The sequence below is a fragment of the Pongo abelii genome, chromosome 4 (genome assembly GCF_028885655.2).
Source record: "Pongo abelii isolate AG06213 chromosome 4, NHGRI_mPonAbe1-v2.0_pri, whole genome shotgun sequence".
Classification (NCBI taxonomy): domain Eukaryota; kingdom Metazoa; phylum Chordata; class Mammalia; order Primates; family Hominidae; genus Pongo; species Pongo abelii.
In genome coordinates, this window is record NC_071989.2 from 117,124,823 (window position 1) to 117,152,082 (window position 27,260).

The 27,260-nt window shown below is 34.8% G+C and overlaps 1 protein-coding gene across 20 annotated transcripts in view; it reads left to right on the forward strand.

Annotated features, from left to right (window-relative positions):
* Positions 1 to 27,260, forward strand: part of FER (FER tyrosine kinase) — a 450,919-nt gene that overhangs the window by 385,240 nt on the left and 38,419 nt on the right. Inside the window, exon 18 of one of the 20 annotated variants that reach the window (XM_063724221.1) lies at positions 15,283 to 22,012. The exons of the other annotated variants lie outside the window; for them this stretch is intronic. Within the exon in view, the coding sequence (XP_063580291.1) occupies positions 15,283 to 15,331 (49 nt within the window). The 3' untranslated portion in view covers positions 15,332 to 22,012. Of the gene's footprint in view, positions 1 to 15,282; positions 22,013 to 27,260 lie in introns of those variants that run through there. 20 annotated transcript variants of the gene reach the window in all.

Genomic DNA, 27,260 nt, shown 5'->3' on the forward strand with positions numbered 1-27,260 from the left:
GTGTCTAGGAATTTATCCATCTCTTCTAAGTTTTTAAATGTATTGGCTTATAGTTCCTCATAGTAGCTGCTAATGATCCTTTGAATTTTGGCAGTATCAGTTATAATGTTTCCTTTTTCATTTTCGATTTTATTTGGGTCTTCTCTTTTTTTCTTAGTCTGGCTAAAGGTGTATCCATTTTATCTTAAAAAAAAAAAAAACTTTTCATTTTGTTAGCCTTTTGTATTTTCTTTATTTCAATTTCATTTATCTTCCCCGATCGTTACTATTTCTTCTTATTTTGGTTTAGTTTGTTCTTACTTTTCTAGTTCTTTCAGTTAACATCATTAAGTTGTTTATTTGAAATTTTTCCACTATTTTGATATAGGCCCTTATAGCTCTAAACTTCCCTCTTAGTACTGCTTTTGCTGTATCTTACAGGTTTTGGTATGTTGTGTTTCCATATCAATTGTATCAGGACATTTTTAAATTTCCTTCTTAATTTCTTCATTGATTCACTGGTCATTTGGGAGCATATTGTTTAATTTCCGTGTGTTTGTATAGTTCCAAAATTCTTCTTGATTTTGATTTCTAGTTTTATTCAATTGTTGTCAGAGAAGATGTACTTTATTTCAATTTTTAATCCTGTTTTCCTGTTTTTAGACTTATTTTGCTTCCTAATATATGGTCTGTCCTTGAGAATGATCCATGTGCTGAGGAAAAAAAAAGTCATGTTCTGCAGCCTTTGGTGAAACGTTCTGTAAATATCTATTAGGTCCGATTGGTATATAGTGCTGATTAAGTCCAATGTGTCTTTGTTCATTTTCTGTATGGATGATATGTCCAATGCTGAAAGTGGGGTGTTGACAGCTCTGGCTATTGTTGTATTGGGGTCTAACTCTTTCTTTAGCCCTAATAATATTTGCTTTATATATCTGGGTGCTCAAGTGTTGGGTGCATACATATCTATAATTGTTGTGTATCTTGCTGAATTGACCCCTTTTTCATTATGTAATGACCTTCTTTGTCTCTTTTTTAGTTTTTGTCTTGAAACCTATTTGTTGTGATATAAGTATAGCTACCTTTGCTCGTTTTTGGTTTCTGCTTGCACGGAATATCTTTTTTCATCCTTTTATTTTCAGGATATGTGTGTCTTTATAGATGAAGTGTTTTTCTTGTAGGCAGTAGACCATTGGGTCTTTTTTTTATTAATCCATTCAGCCACTCTATACGTTTTGATTGGAGAGTTTAGTCCACTTACATTCAATGTTACTGATAAGTAAGGACTTACTCCTGCCATTTTGTTATTTTCTGGTTGTTTTGTGGTCCCCTCTTATTTCCTTCCTTCCTGTCTTGTTTTTTTGTTTGTTTGTTTGTTTGTTTTTGAGATGGAATCTTGCTCTGTCGCCCAGGCTGGAGTGCAGTGGTGCTGTCTTGGCTCACTGCAAGCTCCGCCTCCCAGGTTCACACCGTTCTCCTACCTCAGCCTCCTGAGTAGCTGGGACTACAGGCACCCGCCACCATGCCCAGCTAATTTTTTTGTATTTTTATTAGAGACGGGGTTTCACCGTGTTAGCCAGGATGGTCTTGATCTGACCTCGTGATCCACCCACCTCAGCCTCCCAAAGTGCTGGGATTACAGGTGTGAGCCACAGCGCCCAGCCTTGTTTGTTTTTTTTTTTCAGTGAAGGTGACTTTTTTCTGGTGCTATATTTTAATTTCTTGCTTTTTATTTTTTTGTATATCTCTTGTATGTTTTTAAATTTGAGATTATGAGGCTTCCAAATAATATAACAAATTATTTTATTTAAACTGATGTCAACTTACCACTGGTTATATAAACAAACTAACAAGCAAAGAGAAAACTAATAAAGATTCTATACTTTAATTCCATTCTCCTGCTTTCTAACTTATTATTTCTATCTTCTTATATTATCTATCAGACTGAAATTTAATTCTATTATCAGTGACTGCTGGGCAAAAGAAGGTGAATTTACATTTTGATCATTGCTCCTTTTGTCTGGAGAACATTTTAACCTGTTATTGAACATCTTAGTATCTAGTTACACTGTGGGCTTATGTTGTTCTATGTTTACATTTGTATGTTTACATTATGTTTACATTGATAATGCAAGAACTATTAAAAGAGCATGGCGCAGTGGCTCATGCCTGTAATCCCAGCACTTTGGGAGACCGAGGTAGATCAGTGAGTCCAGGAGTTTGAGACTAACCTGAGCAACATGGCAAAACCTGATCTCTACAAAAAATACAAAAAAAAAAAAAAAATAGCAGGGCATGATGGTGTGTGTCTGTAATCCCAGCTACAAAAGGCTGAGGTGGGAAAATTGACAGAACCTGGGAGGTTGAGGCTGTAGTGTGCTATGATTGTGCCATTGCACCCCAGCCTGGGCAACAGAGCAAGACCCTGTCTCAAAAAAGACATATTAAAAGGAACAAAAAACTAGGTGCTTGGCAGTTTTCTTTACCTTTGTTATAATAATCAGTTGGAAGGAAGACTTTCATTAACTAAATGCTGTGGGAAATTATTAGCAATATTTCCATTAAGTGGCTTGTGCTTAGACTGTTGGTTCTTAAGGCTTATGAACTCTTTGTGTACTTGTGAGATGGAAGGAGTTATTCATTAAACCCCAATGTAAATTGCCCAGAATGACTTTGTGGAGCCTCCTCTCTTCCTCTGTATTCAGAAAAGTATCAGTTGTTCTTTGAAGCATAATATCTTCCAGCTATACAATTGTTTGTCATTTCTTAGAAGACAGACATTTTTTAATAGTGTTGTTGTTGTTGTTGTTTTGCTACCCTTCCTGATTGACAGCAGCCTTAAATCAAGTTCTCAAAACTGTGACTCTGGGCCAGTTATTTAGGAAGAAAAACACTTAAAAGGAAGAAAATACAAGATTAGAAACATAAACATTCCTTTTAAGATAGAAGTTGGGCCGGGTGCGGCGGCTCACGCCTGTAATCCCAACACTTTGGGAGGCCGAGACAGGTGGATCACGAGGTCAGGAGATCGAGACCATTCTGGCTAACACGGTGAAACCCCGTCTCTACTAAAAATACAAAAAATTAGCCGGGCATAGTGGCGGGCCCCTGTAGTCCCAGCTCCTCAGGAGGCTGAGGCAGGAGAATGGCGTGAACCCAGGAGGCAGAGCTTGCAGTGAGCCGAGATTGTACCACTGCACTCCAGCCTGGGCGACAGAGCAAGACTCTGTCTCAAAAAAAAAAAAAAGAAAAAAGAAAAAAGATAGAAGTTGACTGCTAATCAGTAGGAAAAGTCTTAAAACAAATGACTTTATTCTTTCACTAAACTTTCTGTTCTCAAGATTCTAACACCCCATGAATTAAATATTTAGAATTCTTATCTTTTTTTTTCCTCTTACATACATACATTAGAACTCTTTACATACTATGATAAGTTCCAACGTTTTGTGAAGTATTATTTGGATAATTCCATAACCATAAAATCATAATCATTGTGAAAATTAATTGTGATTTAAATATTTTATCTATTTATGTAAATGGTTTTACATAAATAAGTTTACTGAATTTTTCTTAAAAGTATCTTATATTCAAACCTGTAAACATCTGTGACTAAGTTCAGTGTCTCTTCCTACTGCAGTCATATTTTTAAAATAATATAATTTCAGACCATCTTTCCCTCGCCAAACTCACATATAACACAGTCTATGAAATTAGGATAATAATAGCACTTATAGAAGATTGGTGAAGATTCAGTGTAAAGTGTTTGGCACAGTGCTTAGAACATTTTAATCATTCTGTAAATGTGAGCTGGTCTTAGTAGTAGCAGTATTGTTTCTGAGATGTTAAGGTAACAGAACTGGATTTTTTCTCTCTCTCTTCATATAGTCCTTCTAAAAACCTGATATTCCCAAGTGTTTTATTTTGTAAATCATCTCATGTAAGACTTTTGAGAAATAGTTTTAGAATAAGAACATTCTCAGATTGTTCCTAATATCCTTTTTCCTAAACTGGAAATTCTTTTTAGGCATCACCTGACTTCTTCGGGACTCTTTGTTCTTCACCTTTGTCAGAAAGGATGAAACGGTGAAGGCTGAAACTGCTACATCCACAGATGGCTGATTCATTTCTTAGTGCTCAGAACTTCATATCTATAGCTGTTTTTTTTTTTCTTTTCTGATACAGCCAGTAATTGGCTGAGTTCCAGAAACCATACTTTCTGTCAGACTCCCTGATCTTTTTTGGATTCTCTGTGGATAATCAGAATTATGTGCTTGGAAATAATTGTAGTTCTTACCTGTAAAACACAGAAAAAAGATGCTAAACATTCACAGTGTAGGGTGAGATAGCTGCTTAGGCACTTCCTTTCCCCCTTCCTTGCACCTGTTCATCTAGTCCCTTGGCCCCATTTTAAGTGCACACGGAGGTAGGAACCCTGCCGTTTACATGCTTGCTGTATCTTTAAGCACTCTAGCCTTCATTCCTCTTAGAAGGGCTAGAGCAACAGGAGCAATACTCTTTTGCTTTTATCCTCTGTTTACATATTCACCTTATCCATTATACATGGAGCCACTACAAAGAAAGTTCTTGGAAGAAAAAGAATTTAGGATCTTGATTTCAGGGCTATGCCAGTCTAAATCCAAGCATGGTTACGAGAAAATTTTGTAAATTAAAAAAATAATTTTTAATTTTCAAGAAAGGGATTGATTAATGAATAATAATTTATTGCTGATTCTGTCTCTCATGGGTATGAACTTGCAGTGAATAGAGACAAGCCTTCTCAGGTCTGATCTCTTTTTTCATTCAGTTAGCAGATACTGGACTGTTTATTTTGTGCCAAGCATCACAGTAGGTACTGGTTGAATTGCTCCTTGTCATTATGTAACTCATCTTAGGTAAGGGAGGCAGATAAAAAGCAGGTATAGAAACAAATAATTAGGTATACACTAGCTTTGATAAATGCTGTGATAGAACCAAACAAGGTAAAGTGTAAAGAATAAACTATATGGAAGTATAGGAAGTCAGGAAAGACTACATTTTGTTGAGCACTGAGGGAGTTAGCGATGTGAAGATTAGGGAGAACAAGTTTCCAGGCTGTGTTTCAAAGGTTATTCAGGGATTTACCAACCAGCAGAAAAGGCTATAATAGGCTCTATCTTAGCCTTTCATGAAATCACGTATTTCCAATACAAAGAAATCTAACTGCTACATTCTTGTGTTGGGAACGTTCCAAGACTATTTCTCACATGTTGTAAATATGTATTGATATTTATTGTGTGCACTTCCATCTAATCATGGATTATCTTTCAATATAGAGTTACTCTGGGGTAACAAGGGCTTTGTCACGTATCTGTATTGAATACCAATACAAAAATCCATTATTTTAAAACTATCCACCTTTGGGGATTATTTACACTATTTCATTAGAACATATAATAAAGAGTTCAGAGTGTGTCTCTGTGTGTATTGTATGTCTGTATTACCTCAAATAACTATATTAATGTTCGTATAATATGTGCCTCAACTGTGTTTCCATTTTTATTTTTTATTTTTATTTTTATTTTTATTTTTTTGAGACAGAGTCTCACTCTGTTGCCAGGCTGGAGTGCAGTGACGTGATCTTGGCTCACTGCAATCTCCACCTCCCAGGTTCAAGGGATTCTCCTGCCTCAGCCTCCTGAGTAGCTGGGATTACAGGCACGTGCCACCACATCAGCTAATTTTTTTTGTATTTTTATTAGAGACGGGGTTTCACCATGTTGGCCAGGATGATCTCGATTTCCTGAGCTCGTGATCCACCTGCCGTGGCCTCCCAAAGTGCTGGGATTACGGCGTGAGCCACCATGCTTGGCCTCCATTTTTATTTTTAAAGATTAGAAAAATATTACTAATTAACTATATTAGGAGCCATTAAAAATGAAAATATTTTTATGTTCAAACTTAATTTTTACATTTTACTAGGGACCCAGAATCAGCTATATGTTCAGAAGTAGGCTCCTGAAAATCAATGTATGTGTTCTCTAATTAAAAGTTATTTTTCATAATATTGAAATTCTAATGTATGTTCTTGCTAGTTTTGGTAGTATAAACACTGTTTATAGACCAACTATTTGATCTTTTTTTTACTGTACTGCTTTATCCATATTTGATTTTAACTTTTACCAGTTCTGTTGAAAACTGTTAATCAGAAATTATTATAAGTCTTTGATTTAGCATTTAAATTGAGATGTGGAATGTAAAAGTGGTGCTGAGCAGCTACAGTGTTGAAGGTTAAGTTTATCCTAGCCGTGGAAAAGAAATATATTTTCCTACCCTCTCCTTCCTTACCCAGTTATTGATCACACAAGTCATTAGCATCATACCTTTGTGAGATATACAAGTTTTTTTTTATAAGAGACATACTGAGAACTATTTCTTAATCATGAAATAGTATTCTTTCAGTTCCCAGATTCTCACATTTGTACGTGTAATAATGAGTTTTGGCATATTATAAATATTTATGACAACTTTCATTTGTAAGTTTTGGGAACCTAAAATAAGTCTTCTAAATAAGTCATTCACAATAAACACTTTTACTATCAATATGTGATTTTAGACAGTTGCCTTTAGTCTCGATAATGTGATGATATTTCTAATTCATACTTGGGAGTTACCTAATAAAAATCAGTAAAAAAGATAGCTTGTCATCATTCTGGTGTTTGCTCTCTTGTAGCATGCACTTCTCATGTGTTTAAGCCCCAGTGTAGCAATACAGAATGGGGGTTGTATTAAGATGCCCACACTACTATTCAGCAATACCCATAGGTTAATCAAGCATAAATTTCTATAGTATGTAGGTGTCAATGTACCTAAAATAATAAATACACATATTATGCAAACTTAAATGAGTTATAATTATTATTTTAATATATGGAGGATACATTTAATATATTTTCAAAACTTAAAGTTTTTGTTTGAAAACTTTACAAAATGATTCTAAAGTGTGTCTGGAAAAATAAATATGTCACAAAAATTGAGAAAACATTGCAAAATAAAGAAGGATGAAAAAGAACTTTCCCATGTATACGTTAAAACATTTTATAAAGCTATAGTAATTAAAGCACTAGTGGGTAGACATGGATATATGTAAAAATGAGAACTATTTTTAGTGTATGTGGAAATAGAGTATATTGTTAAGAAATAGACTAATATGAAGATTTAGAATATAGTAAAAATGATATTTTAAATCAGTGGATTATTTTAAATTATTTTACATAAATGGTGTTGGAACAATTATGTAACTATTGGTGGTAGAGCTGGGGTGGTGGCAGAGGAATAAAGTCAGATACTCATACCTTATCTTATGACAAAATGAATTCTGGGTGGAGAATCTTAATAAATGATTCCACTTTTTCAGCAGTTTGTTCTGTTTGAATAATAGTTATTGGAGAATATGGAAAATTTGTTACAGTTTAAGAGTTTCGTGTCACAAACATACATCTTAATTTTCCCATTAATTATTCTAAAACTTTTCATATCTATATATACTTGTTTACTTTTGACTTGTTCTGAATCCTAAAATGGTATATTAAAGTCCTGTATCATATGGTAATTTTATTAAAACCTCCTCAGATTTCCATGACTCTTTCTACTTTTATTTCACTGCTTTCTACTTCCATATAACAATCAACCAGTCACTGTTAAATGATGACCTAGAAACCTGGATAAAAGGGTTTGAAACATATTCGATAAACTAAATTTTAATATTTCATAATATAAAAAGCTCTTACAAAACAAAATAAAGCAAATATAAAAATGAGCAAAGGACATGAACAGGAAGTTGATTTAGAACAAACTCTTATATGCTCTAGGCAGATGTATAAATTGGTACAAGTTTTTTGTATAGGAATTATTAAAATGTGTCAAACGTCTTTAAAAATGCATACCCTTTTACACAGCAATTCAACTCCTAAGAATTTGTCTTAAGGCAATAATCAAAACATCAAATATGTGTGTTTTTAGTTGCCCATCATATTATTGTTTATAATGACAAATTTTGGGGAATATCCTACATCTCACATATATGGGATCGTACTTTTACTATTGAGAAATAATCACAGTACCAAATAATAGTTGTAGTATGCTCTAATTTTATAAAAATAAATTTGCATTTTCATATTTATACATGAATATTTTAGAAGGACAATGCATTAATAATTGTGCATAGGTTTTTTTTTTTACATTTATACTTATGCTTTCTTTCATAGTGATTCGGAGTAGAAATACCTTTATAGTTTTACAAAACCTATCCCATTTTTTAAAAATGATTTAAAAGATGATTAGAGATTTTATCCCATAGTAAATATTATAGTGAAAATACATCTGATTAATAGAAAATTTGGCATTTAATATGTGACATATAATAATTTGAGTTTTAATTGATATTTTTCTCACATTTTGATGTTTAAGAGAAACCAGTTTTCCCCTGAGAAGGCTTTTCTGTATTTTCCTTCTCTCTTGTACTACACTATCATAACACTTATTAAAGATGTCATAGTGTATATAGTCCTCTGTTAATTTGTCTGTACTTCCTGTTAGCCTTGTCCAAGATATGTAGTATGAATTACATATGTAATTTTAAAATTTTTAGTAGCCACATTAAAAATAGAAACAGAAAATAAAATGATATAAAAATAAACAGATGAAATTAGTTTAAATAATATATTAACTCAATACAGATACATGAAAAATTTATCATTTTAACATGCAATTAGTGTGAAATTTGTTAATGAGGTATTTTATGTTTTTTTTTCTGACCACCTGCTGCCTGTTGATAAATTTTACATTCTTTTGTCATATAAATTTTCAAAATCCAGTGTGTATTTTTTACTTATGCACATCACAGTTGGACTAGCTATGTTTCAGCTGTTCAGCAATCATATGTGGCTAGTGGCTGCCATACCAAACAGCACAGCCTTAGACTGTAAGGTCTGTGAAGACAAGGGAATCTTTTTTACTCCAGTGCCTAATACAGTGCCTGGAATTTAATAAACATTTTAATATTTGAATTTGCTTCCCCAAAGTTTATTTGCAGTTTCTAACTGTGATATCACTTGCTGTTTTATACTTTATACTTTTCATTTATATACTCATCTCTTAAATTGTGTGCTCTTCAGCATAGTAACCATGTTTTATTCAGCTTTATATCTCTGACATAGAAGATACTCGATATATGTTTGTCTCAAGGAAGTTAGAGAAGAGAGAAACTAATTTTTTACTTCAAAAAACTTTTTTCTGGTAAATCATCTCTTGAGATATTTCACATTAAATCTCACAAGTTCAAAATTGTAGGATTATTTAGCATTTAGCAGTAGAAATTGAAAGACCTCAACTGTTCATTTATTTGGGCTTTAGATTAAGCCATCGAATATGGCTGATTGCTGATTTTATTTTTAAAGATCTCTAAGGTTTAGAGATTTATCAACCTTCCTTAATACAACCTTGTTCTGTATTGAATAAATTTTACAGCTATTGAGTTCTTCCCTGTCAATCTTAATAATCCTTTGCTGTAGCATAAGATTTTTTCCCCTGTGATCTTCAGTGGAGACAGACAATAGTTGGTTAATATTAATCATATAATGAGCTTTAGCATTAGTAATATTAGTTATGATAATTACCTTAAGCTTTCTTTATCTAAAATGTAGAACATTAATTTTAACATTTACATTATTTCAATTTTTCTTCTAATATTTCAATTTTTCTTCCAATAGGAAAGATGAGATCAATAATGTATTTATTTTTTGGGTGTGTGAGATATCTTTTCTCCACATAACTGATGTTATAAATAATGCTGATGAGTGCTTTTAGTTTGTCAGTAATAGTAACTGAGCAGCCATCATATGCCATTATGGTATTTGTTGCTAAGAACAGAAAATAATCTATATTTGTTTTCTGATGTGCTCTTAGCTAATAGTTTTGTTATTAGGTTAAGAGCCTAGGAATCATTGTTTAGCCATGTTAGTATCATGCATACTCCTTGTTACAGTAGCCAGACATGTAAATTAAAACCACTTTGCTCTCAGACAGATCCAGTTAAAATTCAGGCTTTGCTACTTGTCCAGCATCTTCTCAATCTCATCTATATGTTACCCATCTCATAAAGTTGTTGCAAGAATTATATGAGATAAATGTCCCTAAAGTATGTGTCTATGGTAAATATGCAATAAGCAGTTACTTTTATTATCATCAATATTATTGTCTTTTCTAAAGAAACAACCAAATACTTTGTTGTCGGCATTGGGATCTAAATGCTGGGCATCTTCACAAAGTTAAAAATTACCCAATTCCCAAAAATAAAACCAAAATAGGCAGCTGGTACTAAGCCAAATATCACATCTGATATTACGGGCTGTGATTTCTCAATCTTTTTCCATAAGAAAGAAAGAAGAAATTTCCATAAGAAAGAATAAATTCCTGAAAAGGGGCAACTAAAATTAAAATACAGCTAAGGCATTCAGTTTATTTATTCATTTAATCTATTGAGTGCTTACTATGTGGCAGGAGCTATTCTAGGAACTTGGGATGCATCAGTGAACAAAACAAAAATTCCTTCATTATAGTCTTTCTAGTGAAATTTAGACTTAGAACTTTAACCCCAGCAGGTTCTGCTGTGAGGATGGGAGAAGAGTGTGCTAGAAACAGGTGGAGGCAGGGAAGGAAGGTCCGCTCTACTTTGACTGTTAAAAGGCCTAGATCCCAGGACAGGAGACCATCAGGCCAAAATCTAATGCCTAGTGTCTGAGGAAACAGGTACCCTTTAGTCCAATTCAAGTTGATGTTGATCTCCAAGAGGCCTCAGACAATCTATGGGGAATACAGATCTCTGGGTAGAGGTTTGGAGGATGGTTGGTATACTTATGGAAAAAGAATGCTGACAATTTGGAATATAGCCCAGATGGCAGCACCTGGTGAAAAGGGACTGTCAGGTCATCTGAGCCCAAACCAACTGATGGGAATTGAGGATAGACTTCAGGCTCCTCTTAGTAGAGAACTGAAATAAAGAACAAATCAGGAACAGAGACTGAATGTACAGCGGGTGAGAGCAGAGCTGTGGGCAGATAGAAAGGGTGCTGTATGGAGGGAAGCCTGTTGCTAAATAACCAAAGCATGTGTCCTCATATGTAGTTTCCAAAATGATTTCTAACATGTATAAGTCATTGTAGAAGATGTTCATGGTATTTAAGTTGGGATTTTTGTCATACTGTAACTTTCAGTTTTATTGAAAAGTAAATATTAGTATGTTCTTGGGCAAAGGGTTATCTAGCTTGATAAAGTGCATATCATAAATTGATAAGTTTGAAAGTGACTGTAGGAGATAAGTCAGTCAATAAGTTCCTGGCTTTCATTTCAGAAAGTGTTCCTTTTAGAGGAGAAAAACACTATCATGAAGATATGCAAACAATGTATGCAAACAATGCTAGAAAATCTGATAATGTGACTTACAGAAAAACAGAAAAGTTTTGTCTGAACTATTAAAATTCAACTTGCAGCAGCAGCAAAAACAAGTAAAGTAACAGCCAAAATTACTCTGTTAGCTATTTCAAGACTTATTTCTAAATATTTATAAATGATAATAGTATGATGAATTTGGCTGGTTTACTTGAAAAATTAAAAAAGGTTAGTAAAGGCAATATTTTTAAAAATATTTGTTTATTCACAGTTTTAAATGGCAGAAATTTTATAAGGTACTGCATAATTATCAAGGTCTTAAAAACAGTTACCTGTATCTCTGAGATAAAAAAGAAAGCACATTTGACTATTTGAAAAATTGAAAGTTGAAGCAAGACCACGTCAAGAAAGATTTGTTATCTGTATCTTCTCCATTTATGTGATAATTGTTCCCTAAATACAAATTTATGTAACAAAACTACATTCTACATATTTCCCATCAGTCAACTAGTTTCTCTTTAGTGTCTGCCATTTCCAGCACTCTTGTAAAGCCTATAAACAAAATTCGGTATAAAAGATTGCATCAAATGTAGCTGATAGTTATTAAAAATATATTTCAACTCCAAAATTTGTTCTTAAAGACCAGCATTTTAATCACAGATGTTATTTTTTACCTCTGATTAATAATTGTATCCTTAATTATTAATGATAGCTGAAGGGTTTGACTAAGATGTCAGGAATAATTTTTCTCTCTTCCTAAGTTGTGATGATAGATAAATAATTTTTCTATTTTTAAAGGAATACATCAGTTCCTAAGTATCTCTTTTCTCTTACTTGAAAGGACAAAAGAATGTTTCCTGTGTTGATTTCATTTTCCTATGAAGTTGAAGCATGAAAAAGTAAATGAATATTAAAAATATTTCATTGTGTTGGTATAATAACAGCTCGAATACCCAAAGAAAAGTTTCATGCTATGTAATATTTTGTGACTTGATTAGTCTGCTGTGCTTTAAAAACTAAACACAGAACAAGAAATATCCCAGTCAATGGTAGAGTTTTATATAAAACATAAAGTTTCAAATTTTAAAGATAAATTTAATTTCCTTTACAGTATTTATCAAAATTAAAAGGGTGAAATAGAAATGTAACATCACGAGGTTTTATAATCTTAAGGTTTTTCTTTGTCATTTATGAAAAATTATTTTTAAATGGCATACTGATATGATTAGACTCCTTTCCACCCCAGCTGCTTTAGAGGCCTGTCCTAAACAAGCAGTTAAAACTAGATTTTGTTCTTTTAAGTTTGAAAGGTGGCTCCCACACAGATTTAACTTGGGTAATTGGTTGGCCAGTACAACCAGCTGGTGACTGATTGTGCTTCCATTAAGAGCAGTTCGGCCAAGGAACTCTGCTCAACACTAAAACCACTGAGAAGAGGGATATATAGTCTCTCTCCTGGATGAGTTCACAATCTGCTTTGGAAGGAGGAACAGCATGTAAATGCATAATTGAAACAAGTGCCCTCCTACTATAAAAGTATGTTCCTAGAAACATGATTAATACATAGGAAGAATGATTCACTCTGCCTAGGATAGCTTTGGAGGGGACATGGCTAAGGGAAAGAGTCTTTGTCCAAATGGGTAGTAACCAACAGTCTTTAAACAGCAGATGTTTCTCCCATGAGATTGTGATCTTCATAAGGGCAGAAACCGTGTATATTTTGTTCACCATTATTTCTTTAAAGCCTAGTATAATAATCAATACTCAAGAAAAGCATTGCTGAATGACCCAGGTAAAGAAAGATAGGAAGGCGCATACTAAGCAGAAATGTAATTATCTACATTAGATGTTCAAGAAATGATACATTGTTGATACCTGTGGAACACAAAGTCAAGACAGGTGGGGAAATGGTTGGAGATAAAGCTGGAGGGATGATAATAATGGTAGGTAACATTTATTCAGCATTTACTGTACCACACAGTTTTAGGCACCCTATGTATATTCGTTCACTTAATCCTCACAAAATCCTTGAAGGATGTACTATTATTATTCTTCCATTTTTACAGATGAGGAAACTGAAGTACAGAGAGGTTAAGTGATTTGCTCCAGATCATATAAGCAACCTAAGGCAGAACCAGCTCTTGAACCCGGGCAGTCTGGCTCCAAGTTTACGCTCTTAATAGTGTGGGGCTTTTTGTATTTAATTAGACATATGTAACTGACATTTTTGCAAGTCGCAGTGGTTACATATTGGTAATTTCAAATGGTTCAATCTATTGTCATGCAGAATAATTTGGATATTATAAATACAGATGGAACCCTGGAAGGGGTTTGAACAAGGGAAACAAGATTTTTGGGGGCAATGGACTATAGCCTCCCCAACTCACCAAAACTCTCTAAAAACAAGGACCACTATTATCCAGTAATCCAGGACTCCCACTCTAAGCCTGTCTTATTCCCATTTCTTTGTAAATTGGCCTGATTCCTTACCCTTTGACCTTATTCCTTTGACTTTACCAGTCCAGTTGCCTTTGGCTGACACCTCTCTGTTTCTGGTGATTTCTGCTACTATAAGGTGAAGTTCTAATAACCAGTGCTCAAAAACAGAAAAGAAAGCAAAGCAACTCTTTGTAAAACTTTTCTGTATGACCTTGCTTCCTTCTGCTTGGCCTGGGTCATCCTAGGTCTACCCATAAAGCATATTGCTATAAGATTGAGCCAGGCACAGTGGCTCATGCCTGTAATCCCAGCACTTTGGGAGGCTGAGGCAGGTGGATAACTTGAGGTCAGGAGTTTGAGACCAGCCTGGGCAACATGGCGAAACCCCGTTTTTACTAAAAATACAAAAATTAGTCGGGTGTAGTGGCACTCACCTGTAATCCCAGCTACTTGGGAGTCTGAGGTGAGAGAATCACTTGAACCCTACTTGGGAGGCTGAGGTGGGAGAATCACCTGAAGCCAGGAGGCAGAGGTTGCAATGAGCTGAGATCACGCCACTGTACTCCAGCCTGGGTGACAGAACTAGACCCCATCTAAAAATAAAAAATAAAAATAAAATAAAAACAATAAAAAAAGGATTGAACAGGAGATAAAGCATAAGATAATTTTTAAATAGTTAGAATACATATATAAAAAATAGTGTTTTAATTGAGTCCTTTCTGGTTTTATGTTTTAGAAATGTCTCCAAGTATGGGTAGCACATAAATATCATATAAAAGTAATTTCATATTTCTCACAGTTATTCTTTAATCTGTACTCCTGAGAAAGACAATCTTGAGAATAATGATAGCAACTACATTTTTTTAGCTAGTTATAGCTTACAAATTACTTTCATGTACAGATTTTCATTTGATCTTCACAGTAGCCTAATGAGGTAATTATCACCATTTTATAGATTAAAGAACATAGATTTAGTGAAGATACATGTGTTTTCAGAGCTTCATTCAAGGTTTTCTACCTTCAGATCTAGGCTTTTTTTTCACTACAATGCAAAACCTCTTCACATTTATAAATTCTGTAAATCAAAATCTTATTAATATTAGCTAATACTGAAGACACATGAGTCTCTGGTCCAAGCTTTAACCTCTGTGGCATTTGTATAAACCAAGTAACTTCCCAACTCCGTGATAATTACTCAGGTAACCTGCAGTATTTTTTATTGGTGTAAAAGCAATTTTGATATCATCAATTTGAAGCAAAGAAGCCTTATCCTAATGTAACATTCAGATAATACAGGCTATACAACTTGTCTGTATAAACTAGTGCTGTGCCTTAAAATAGTGTTTCCCAAAGTCTCTTAGTTTACTTAAGATATATTTTTCATTGTGTCTTAATGATGTCAGTGGCTTTTATAAACTGGTTACCTCATCTGTTCATTAGGCTCTGTAAAGGAAAAGGGGAGATGAAGGAAACATCCAACCTAGGGTAAGTCATGAAAGGATTTTTTTCTATACAGCAAAATCTTAGATCCTACTGTAAGACTTTACCCTTGGTTTCCAGAAGAAAAAAAGGATGGACAAGAGGCTGCTCTGTCTCTTCCTCAACTATGTACCAATCAGAGGGTCCACATACCATGCAGTCATTGACTCTCCCTTAGGGTTTACAAAAGCTGTATAGTTCCACCATGTTTGTTCCTAACCAGCTTTCCTGACAGGCCTGTTTTTCTCTATTCACATATTATCAAAGACTGTGCTAAGGCACTAACCTTTGTCTGGATTTTAGAAACTTGGGGTTTCTAAACTTGCCCAAGAGGTAGGGCAAGACTGGCTTCCAGTTGTAGAGAATAAAGCCCTAGGGGGGAACTCATGATAGTATATCCAAGGTGAAATCTAGCTCATAAATTACAGTGATCTAACAAGCTCCCATGCACAGGTACCAGAAAGAGAAAGAACTCATGTCTGATGGAAAGGAGCCACAAACGAAGGTAGAAAGATAGGCAGTGTGGTGTTAGTAAGAGACTGAATCTGGCAAAAGGCCCATAAACATTGGATACCTTTTTGTAGTACCCCTGTGGCTTCAACCTAGTGAGAAAAAGGGCAATAAAGGACACCAAAACCAATTTTCAATCCCACTCCAATCTTTAGAGCTTAAGGTTTCTGCCATGGTTAATTCTAATCTTTTTCTTATGGACTTACCCAGACCCATTAGCTGGTGTCTTGATTTAACTTGGGAATGCTATCCTGGCCTATTTCGCCCGCAAGATGTACTGGGCCTACTCCCTAGCTCTAGTCTCTAACTAATGCACTGGTTTGGTCTTCCCAGTTTCCTGCATTCCAGCTCAAGCCTGAAGTCTTTCTGTCATGTCGGAACTAAAGAGACTCCTGCTTCAGGAACTATAGGAGAGAATGCCATATGTAGGGCTGGAACAAAGCATGTACAGGAAAAGGAGGGTGGGAGAAAGAGGATGAACAATTACTCTCTCCATTCAACAAAAAAGGAAAATATTTCTTCAGATTGCCAAGGGATACTTGCCAGTGTTCAGGATGTTTCATAATTCATATTATTATCTTATGTTTCTTGTAGTGGGAATTGTCAAAGACAGTAAAAAGATGTTAGAAGAGAAATTCAGGGGTAGGGGAAATGGGAATATGTTAGTCAAAGGACACAAACTTTGAGTTATAAGATGAACAGCTTCTGGGAATCCAAGGTACAGCATGGGTGGTGATATGTGTGTTAATTTGTGATAATCATTATGTAGTATATACATATATCCAATCATCGTGTTATACACCTTGGATATATTCACCCTTGTCAATTAAATAGTTTAAAATATAAAAGAAAAATTCAAGACCTTTATGTCAGCGAAAGGCCTTAGATTTAGTTACTGTCCCCAGCCCCTTCTGGGTTTTTTTTGTTTGTTTGAAGAAATGTTATTGCCTCAAAAATTCTTGATTTCTCCAGTTCCTCTCACTCTATTTTAATATCAATCAGCTATCCTTGTGTTTCCATCTGATGTTTCACAGATTAAGGGCTGTGAAGTCACGTACCCTCTCGAAGCAGTTAGGAGACTATTACAGCTATTCCAGAAAGAGACGATAAGGGTTTGAACTATGTCAGGTGCAGTATGAGTGCCAAGGAAGGGGTTGAATAGTTGAATTCAAAAGCATTTTCAGAAATAGAATAAATACAAATTCTTGATATGACAGGGTAAAGGAGAGGGGAGAATCCAAGAAGATATTGAGAGTAGATTTCTAACAGAAGTAGAGGGCCCATGGCAATCTATGAATTAAGACATAGGGCACAGGGTTAAGAGCAGGTTTCAGAGGGAACAAAGATTTGACATTTGTTTTTGGACTTATTGAATTTGAGGTACCTGTAGGACATCTAGGAAGAGAAATCCAGAACAGTCTAGTTGAAATATGGGGTGGAGGGTATAACATTGAGAGAGGCTTAAAAGGAACACAGCAGAGCTAAGTGATTCAAGGATGGTATATAGGAGTCTCAGGTCTTTTCTTTAATATTGTCTATCAAAATCACTTCCTTGTCTTCCACAGACTCCTTCCTGAATCTGTCTTGCTGTCAACTCTGCAGAAGATTCCCACCCCCACCCTGTACCCCTAAAAGGCAGGGCCTATGTCTTTACTTCTCCGTCTTTTTTTTTTTTTTTTTTTTTAAAGCAGAGTCTTGCTCTGTTGCCCAGGCTGGAGTGCAGTGGTGCTATCTCGGCTCACTGCAAGCTCCGCTTCCCGGGTCCAAGCCATTCTCCTGCTGCTTCTCTTTCTTTATAACCTAGGGACATTGCTAAAAGATAGCAGTTTTTAAGGAAAAATGCTAAAAGAGAGCATTTTTAAGGAAATATAGTTTGACTATGACTTCATTTTCAGATGTCAGGACTGGTTTTTATTTCACTTTTTTGCCCATTAAGATTTAGAGGTTTTCTGCAAGTCAGCAGAAAACTGTAGTTACTATTGCCCCTGTTATGAAAGCAAACCCCCAGTTTTCTTCTGGATATGATGTGTTAATATGGGAACACACATTTTGCTAACATGCTCTAATGCTTAATATTTTGATGAATCAATGTGGGAATAAGAATTGATTGAAAACGTCTCAATTTTACATTGGCTGAAATAAGTATTGGTTAGGAAGATGGGCAGCCAATTAGCTGACAGGATCTACACCGTGCTAGATGGATTGCAATTAAAAAAATAGAATTAAACACAGTATACTGCTATCAATTACTGACTGGCAAGTATGTTATTGAACCATATCAGAAATAAAAGCCAAAGCATTTTCCTGTGATTCCCAAAAAAGCTCAAATTGCACATATCTTTAGTGCCTAGTAAACAAACAATTCTACCTGGTATAATGTGAAATATTACAGTGAACAAAGTATTTAGTTTTTTCTACTAGCAAATTAAGCCTTTTTAAAATTCTGTGCACACAAAAAACATGCTTAATATATTAAAAATTGATTATTTGAGTGGCTCTTAATTCAAATAAAGCTTTCAATGGAAAAGAGTAGATTCCAGTATAACAGAATTTTACCGGTACTAAACTAAAATCATATTTAAAATACAAATAAAGAAACAGTACAAAACATATCCTTTCTGAAGCACCATTAACAGCATCTTGAATTGGCATCTAACCACACCATTGCTTATAAGGTCAGTACATCTTGTGCTCTTATTGGCCAAGTTTTTTATCTGCATTCCATTGAAAAAAGTTTGGCTATCATTTGTAAGAGTATGATCAGTGGTGTGTTGCTATGAGCCTGTGAAATAGAAAAACAACATTAGGAAAGACCTATGTAGCTAGAAAATGTGGCTTTTTAAAATTGTCATCAGAAAGCTATTAATGACTTTTAGGGAAGCAAGAAAGAAAAAAAAAATTACTAAATACAAAAACCTGTTAAAATGATTTCAGTGTTTTATGCTACCCTTATGAAAGTCTTGGACTTCAAATGCTTTTTCCTTTAATAATGCTGCTAATGATAGCAAAATTTTTAGCCTTACATCTTATAACTGGAGACATTATTAATACACAAAAATACCTTTCATACTCTGAGCCATCTGATAATAGGGTGGAGTATATTTAAATCATAATGAATTGGGAGAGAAGAGATTGTTATGTGACAGACATAAAAATCCTTTATCATTTAAGTGAAGTTGCAAGAACAGTCCCCTCATAAGTCATTATGGCCCCCATTATACAAAGTACCAGAGTCCTTTATCATCTAAGTGAAGTTGCAAGAACAGTCCCCGCATAAGTCATTATTGCCCCCAATATACAAAGTACCAGAGTCCATTGAGAAGTCTTCCAAGGTAAAATTCTGGACCCATATTCCACAATAGCTCCTATTCTTTCATATCTCGAGCATGCCATGTTCAGAGACTTAGAAAACTTGTAGGAACATGTGAGCAGCTCTGAGGTCTTTATTCAAGTATAAGACTTAATGGAGGCCTAACCAGGTCAGCACCTTCAGAGGGCGTACAGGTGGCCCCTCTTACCTTCTATACCTAATGTTAAGAACTCTACAGGATACTAGGGAGGACCTTTTTCGGGAGAAAACAAAGATTTCCTTTTTTGAAAATATAAATTCAACTTCCTTTCTCAATTTTTTATAAGCCATGTTAACAATATTTTATTTTATCATGAATATCTGAAATGTTAGGAATAAGAAAAGCTCACAAGAGCTTTAAGTTATGATAAAATACTTGAAGATAAAGGCAGCATTCTTTCTTTCCTCTGCATTGGGCTTGATTGATGGTTCACTAAACTGAAAAGCCACAGGTGGTACTGCAGACTAACTGCAAATGGCCCTCATATTCCAGCCACCACAGAAGCTAGAAAAGTTTTGACCTCTGTATCAGTTAGGCTAACACAGATAGATGTAGTAACAAATAACATGAAAATGTTAGGAGCTTAAACACAGCTAAGTTTATTTCTTGCTACCATGTGTCAGAAAAGGAGCTCTGGGCACAGTAGCGACTTAGGGACATTGGAAGATGGAGAGTCAGTTACTTCCACAATCATAGGGGCAGAGAACTTGCCAAGCTGTGCGCAGGCTCTTAAAGCTACTTCCTAGAAGTAACAGTCATCACTTCTGCTCAAATTTCACTGACTAAATCAAGTTACACAGCCTTGCCTGCGTTCAGTGTGGTGGAGATATGTAATCCTCCTGCAGAGAGAGGTACTGTATATTTGTAACCAATAATATAACTACCAAACTTCCAATTCTATTTGCTATGCCAATGGAGTGTAGGTTTCAGAACAGTTTGCCTGGTTTATTGTGGTTTACAAACCACCAGCATAAAAGCCTACAGACACATCAAGTGGGAGAGGCCTTGGACTTCATGTCCTGTTCTTCCCAGTGTGGCCACCAGAGTGTGGATTCCAAGGTCCGTTTTTCCTGGTTTGTTAGTACCACTGAATTTTCCATGAGCATTATCAACTCCCTTCACATAGTAACTTTGGGCTCAGGAAGAAAAGGCATTCATAATCTCATTTAAAAGGGTGAAGATAGAGTGGGAAGGAGAATACAGAGACTGCCATAACATGTTCTATTATTTACGCAATGGGAATTTTCTGAGAATTGCTTTTAATGTGAGTTACAAAGAGATTTAAAAATAATAATAAAGTTGTCGATATTAGAACATTTGAAAACTCAGTTCCACCTCCTTTGCTTAATTCTAATAATCTGACCCTAATTCCCTTCTCTAATGTTTTTATTATATAAATGACAAGGATGGATGTATTGTTTGATGGTGAACCACTGAACAGGTGTAGGAATTATACAAACAGGCAGGCTCCATCTGGAAAATTTTCATCAAAGAGGTAGGATTCTAGGGACTATAAAACTTATTTTTATAATTAAGATAACAAGAGCCATGCTTGAGGGAAATGAAAAGAAAGGCATACTTTTGAGGAATATTTATTAAGCAACCACTGTACGACAGACTCTGTGCTAGGTACCACGGATCCAAAGTAAATATTTGTAGAGAGAGCATATACAGTATATGGTATGGTTTGCAGGAACTCTGGAGGGAGATTTGGCCAAAGGCATCAAAGGCAAATTTGACTAACAAAAGAGAAGAGGACAAAGAAAGAAACAGAAAAAAAGACATAGAAATAGAAAAAATGGAAGCAGCAGACCTCTTAGTGACAAGTCAATATATATTTTAGCCTTGACCTCCTTCTTCTGTGAAAGATTGTGTTTTATATTAAAATGTGAGGCATGCAGAGTATTAGAATTGTAGATTGTAGCTAGTAGATGATACTGAGGAAGCCTAAAAATTTTACCTCTTCAATGTTAGGGAGATTGATGGTCAGCCAGTGAAAAATGGGTCTTTGCTTTTTTATCCTGTCACTGAAGATGGGATGTGATTATTTTATGGAAAAAGCAGCAACCTTGCACCACTTCTGGCCACTTTAATTTAGGCAAGGACCCATCTATGTTGAGTCACATGTTCCTGTTTCATTAAGAAGGAGTTCAGGGTCAGTGAAAAATGCTAGCAGCCCTGTCATTCCTTTAAGTAACATGGACAGTCAGAGTCAGCATTTGCAGCAATCTTGGGAGCATCAGGAAGAGTTATATCAGGAAACAAGATACTTCACTACTCTAGCCCAATCCACTTACACAAAGAAAAGAGTTTACTGTATGCCGTAAAGTATGCCATAAAGTCCTTGACTCTAGACATATAAATTTACTTGTCTTCTTGCCAACCTAAAAGATAGATTGTCTAATCAGCCTCTGAGTATTGAGTTAAAGAAAGGACAAGCAAAAACCTTTGGGAGAAAACAGAACCCTAACTAGGATCCAGTGTAAGTTTTTGTTTCACTCGACCTGTTTTTCATGTCAGACCTTTCTACCAGCCTAACTGTAACTTACATTTCAGAATTCAGAGATCTCCTCCCTTGTTCAGACATCACTTCCTCAGCGGCCTTATCCGTGAACCCCACGAAAATAGTCTCTACCCCACCTCCCTTATACTCTGTCCCCGAACCTCCTCTATTTTTTCTAAAAACAGATATAACTATCAGAAATTGTACCACTTATTTACTTGTTTATTTTTTGTGTCTTCCACCAATCTTTTTGTTTTTCGTTTTTTTAAAAAAGTCTTGCTGTGTGGCCCAGGCTGTTTTCGAACTCCTAGGCTCAAGCTGTCCTCCCACTTCAGTCTCCCTACAAGCTGGGACTAGAGGTGTAATTTCTAAGAATTACAGAATTTTGCAGCAAAAAATATATATATATTTATATAAAATATATATATATCTACCTTGGGTCAGCACTTTTCTAGTGTTTTTCAGTTTCAAGCAGTATCTTTGGATAGAGGCAGACTGGGAGGCATCTTGATTGCCAGCAACACACTGGCTTTTGCCACCAATGTCTAAGCTCCATGAGGAAAGGAATTTATTTTGTTTATTGCTGTGTTTCAGTAATGTAAATGTCAAATCCATTACTCACCACAAAAGCATGATTTGGAACCATTTTCCTGGTGAAGGTGTTTCATTCAGATAGCTGAAGGTAGAGAGCTCTCTGGACTCTGAATCCTGACTTCCCTGCTCTGTTTTATCCTTCATATTCTTCCTCTTACCATTTTTACCAATAGGTTTTTTAAAAAGTAAACAAGAAATTGATTAATTTTATAAATTGGATATCAGAGAGGCTCCTTATATCTCAGAAGCTGTGTGGGAGATATTTAACAAGTACCAACTGGGAGTCAGTGAAGGTGCATTCTGCATTGGTGATGTCCCTGGCCAGCCTTGGAGTTCTGGCTTCCTTGAGATCTGAGTCTTCCTATGGAAATCAAGATAACAGTGTATCCTCTCAGAGCCCTGCACTCTGTAGCATGCTAATTCTAGTTATCTACATTTACCTAGATGGCCTTTTCCAATTATCTGTGTATACCTAGATGGTATCTACATACACCTAGATCTGATTCTCATTCCGATCTTTAAAAGTGAGAATATCTGAAATGTGCATTTGGCTTGTTTTGGGGTTATCTTTGGTTTGGTTTGATTTTCCTACACTTAGCTAACCAGAACACAAGGGCCTTTTCAGGACCTAGCCAGTTTCCCTCCATTCTTGGAGTAGCTAAGGGCCAGAGAGATGTTACCAAATGTTGTTTGGATGGACCTAGGACCCAAAGCATTTAAGAGATTTTTGGATCTCAGAGCAAGAAAGGAAGCATAGCAGATATGAGGACAAATACAAATATCTTTTGTATTGATTCTAATTCCAAATCAAGAAAATTGGAGAACATGAAAATAAATGTGGTATTTAATTTGTTACAGTTTCTCCTCCCATCTATGAAGAATCTTCAAGCTATGAAGAGATATGTGCTGCCACTTTTCTCCTTCAAATCTCCTTTCTCTGTTTTTCAAGGTCAAAAAAATCTGACCACGATTGTTTCATTTCTTTCGTTGTTTTTTTTTTATGAAAATGTAGTTAAGCTTTATTGTTATGTTTCAAATTAAGAGTTATGCCTTTGTGTTAATGCATGGCACACTCAGCTATAGAGAGCTTTGCCTAGCAAAGCTCCCTCTCTCCCTTCCTGGTAAACTTTCTGATAGCTCCAATGTTGCACATGCATAAAGTCACTGATTTCACCCACTATGTCCTGAAGAACAAGGGACTCTCACTTGGAGTTGCACAGCCAAAACAGAGAAAGTGACTCTGTTCCCAAAGAAAATGCTCCTTTGAAATCTCCAGACTTAAAAATAGCACAGTCATCTTCTTTGCTGAGCTTTACAACAACATGAGGAAGGAAAAGGATGATTACAGAAACTTTCTCATATCATTTTATGAAGTTAAATTTACCTACATATTATGTGCTTCAGTGTTTTATATTTTCATTACAATTTTTTTCTTGCCTGAGTTGTAAATAATTTGCTCCCCCAACCCCCGCAACTTTTCTCCCCTCTGTTTAAATTACTCTGTGCTTTGCATTGCTTGGCATCAAGCAGTATTTTTGGATGGAGGCAGACTAGGAGGCATCTTGATTGCCAGCAAGATCTAACATTTAAAAATAAAGAAATGTTTTTTAAAAAGAAGATCTTTATTCAAGTGTGGTAAAACATTTTCTGAGATCATTCAGGAAACTTCAGATTTGTGGAAGGGAGGCTGTATGCATATTGAATGTTATTATTGGAACTTTATTATTGTCACATTGATGTTACATTTCTCAGGAAATATATGCTAATGTGTTTCTACTTGCTTTTTTTAAGGCCTTGAGTAGATGTGCTGAATATTGAAGCTATTTGGCTGCCTAGAAAATATATCTTACAATTTATAAGCTGTATGTTATTATTTTAAAAAAATCAATAATCTCCCAGAATTTTGCATGAATAATATAGAGATAGAAACTTAGGTGATTTACGTCTTGTGGTATTCAGTTTTTAAGATATGTACAGATGACATGCCAGGCAACCAATAAAAAACTATATAATGTAGAGATTTCTCAATAAATTAAGATAATTTATAAAATATAGTTTTCCATTTTAATTGTCTGAATTTAAACAACAGAGAGAGGGGGACTGATAGAATTACAGAATTTTGCAGCAAAAAAAATACATATAGATATATATATATATATATATATATATATCGGGGTAGCACTTTTCTAGTGTTTTTGAATTTGTTTACCGATAAAGTGGAGAACCAGGTCCAGCTCTTTCTCCCCTTGGGAGCACAAGTAGAAATCCCCTGATCCAGCTGGCATTAAAGAGGTTAAATACCTAAATTCCAAAGTTACTGACTCAAGTAATATTATTAACTACTAATCTTTTACATGCTTCTAGCCATATTTATCCACATTTCCTCTGTTATTATTATAATTGTTTTAGCTGGCTTGTTTTTTTATTTCTACATGCAGTAACATTTCCTTGTATGGCAAAATTTTTAAATTATGAACATATATGACATGTATGACATGACATGTATGAAGTACCTATAAGACATCATATATATCGTATAATTATGTGTGCCTCACAAAAGACAAAGTTCTTCCCCAAAGTGACACATCGATTTGAATAATTTAAATATCCATATGCCAGAGATGCAGTACTGACAGAATGAACCACAGAGGTTAATATGTTGCTCCATATGGCAAGTATGGCATTGGCAAGACTTGACTTTGCTATGTTGTATGCGTCATTACCTCAGAGCTGGTGGATTGGGAGAAAATCCAAAGGAGATTTAAAAACATAATAATGGAAATCTATCAGAAGATTTAGTAATATGATAAGAGAACATTTAAGAGACGATGTATTTTTTAAAGCATTAATAAATGGAGGCAAAAATGTTGAGGAATACAGGATATATGTGATAAGTGACCACTTCCATTCATAAAGATTATAAACAACTGAATGGAAAAATGGGTAAAGGAGATGAAAGGCAAGTCACAGAAAAGTGATTACACAAACTTCTCAAAAAAATTTGAAAACAAATTGAACATATTAATATACAAAAAAATAACATTTAAAAAATGTTAAAATTGAATAGTCATTAAAGAAATACAGAATAAAAATAAATAAGATATTTGTGTACTGCAAATTGGCAAGAATTTAAAAGAATGCTATGAATCAATGTGAATAAGGATATGGGAAAACAGACATGCATATGCCGGCAGTGGGGGTGTAAATTGCACAACCCCTTTGGGCGGTAAGTTAGAAATATATTTCTAAAACCGTGCAAATTTGCCTTTACTTTATCCCAGCTGTCTTATGTCTAGGAATATATTCTGTGAAATTACAGGCATGCAGAAAGACTACAGACATGCAACATCATTCATGATAGTTTTCAAAAAAAGAAAAAAATTAAATCCTGAAAAAATAAAATATCTAACAATCAAGTATTAGTTCTATAAACAATAGTATGCCCATTTGTAGAATACAAATGCTGCCATTATAAATCCTGTGCCATAAGAAAATTTGTTGGTAGAAAATGTTCACACTATATTTCTACCTGAAAAAGGCAGGCCAGATGTTAGAACCTATGATGTAACTTTTTGAAAAGTATCAATGCACACAAACACGCAAACATGTATGTTCTATACAAACAGAACACACACACACACATACATATATATATAGAGAGAGAGAGAGAGAGACAGAGACAGAGACAGAGAAATACTAGTGAAACACACCAAAATACTGAGTGATATTTTTAGTTAGGTTCCAAATAAGTTTGTTCTTTTTTTCCATTGACCAATCACTTTCGTAACTAGAGAAAAATTAAATTTTTTGATCCATACTCAAAAATGTATTTATTTTTGAATTACATGTCACTCCTTCTTCAATGAAGTATTTGTTTAATAGGTTTTTTTAAATGTTGTACATATATATATATAGATGGTTAAGTATGTAGTAGGGGCATCTGTCTTAACTGGGTGCATGTAGATTTTATAATCTGTTTAATAGTTCACTTACCTGGGATATAATTATCCTGCAACTCCAACTCTCCAGTGAATAATTAAGAATGGGAATTAATCCATGAAAGAGCTCTAAAGCCCAAATGTATGCCATACAGTTCTCTGCATTGAAACTGACAGTTTAGGTATAGGAGATTCTTTTGAGGCATCTTTATTTTTACTTTAAGCATAAGTCTCATAAATTTGGTTTTCAGGTTCTCATAGATTTTAATCTGCAGGTTAGAAAAAGGCTGTCAGGGAAGGTGCAGTCCAGAGAGAAAAAAACAAAGATGCTTTTTAAAAAGATTGAAAAGACAGTAAAGGAAAGGGACAAGATTCTTAAAGCATCAGATAGCATGTGAGAAGAAACCTGCTTTTAAGTTGTCTGACGTATCAACTCTCTTACACCAAAGTTTAGTCATTCTGTTCATAATGATTTCCTAGAGTTGTGTGGGACAGTGGGTACTATTTTCATTCTGTTTAAGAGTATAAGAAAGTATGTGCTACATTTTAGAAAGTTTTTCACTAAAAGTGGTTAAAACTTTTTAAAGGTTTTCCTCAAAGGGTTATCCCTCAGTTACTTGGATAATTTCCTTATGTAAAATACTTTTTTTCTTGGCCAAGACAGTCAAAATGGGGCTTTGGTATGGGTATGTGTGTATGTATTCTCACCGAGCAAGTGGCTAGCAATAGGCTTTGATGCTTGGCGTTGTAAGTACCAGAGTAGCAATGAGTGTGTAAGATGGTCTTGGAGATGCTAAAGATTAGAAAGATCATCAAATAAAGATGATGTAGATGTAGAGACCTGCATTTTAACCTAAGTTATAATATTACTTAAGAGAGTAAAATATGACCAAACTACATCTGTCTTACCCATTGCTAGCAATTGTCACATAACCTAGTACAATCAGGGTCTCTAAAAGGTCCAAATAATAGTCAAGTCACTTTCCTTTTTTCTGATATATTAAAAAAAATGCAAAACCTGGTTTTAAAATTGTGGCATCTTTT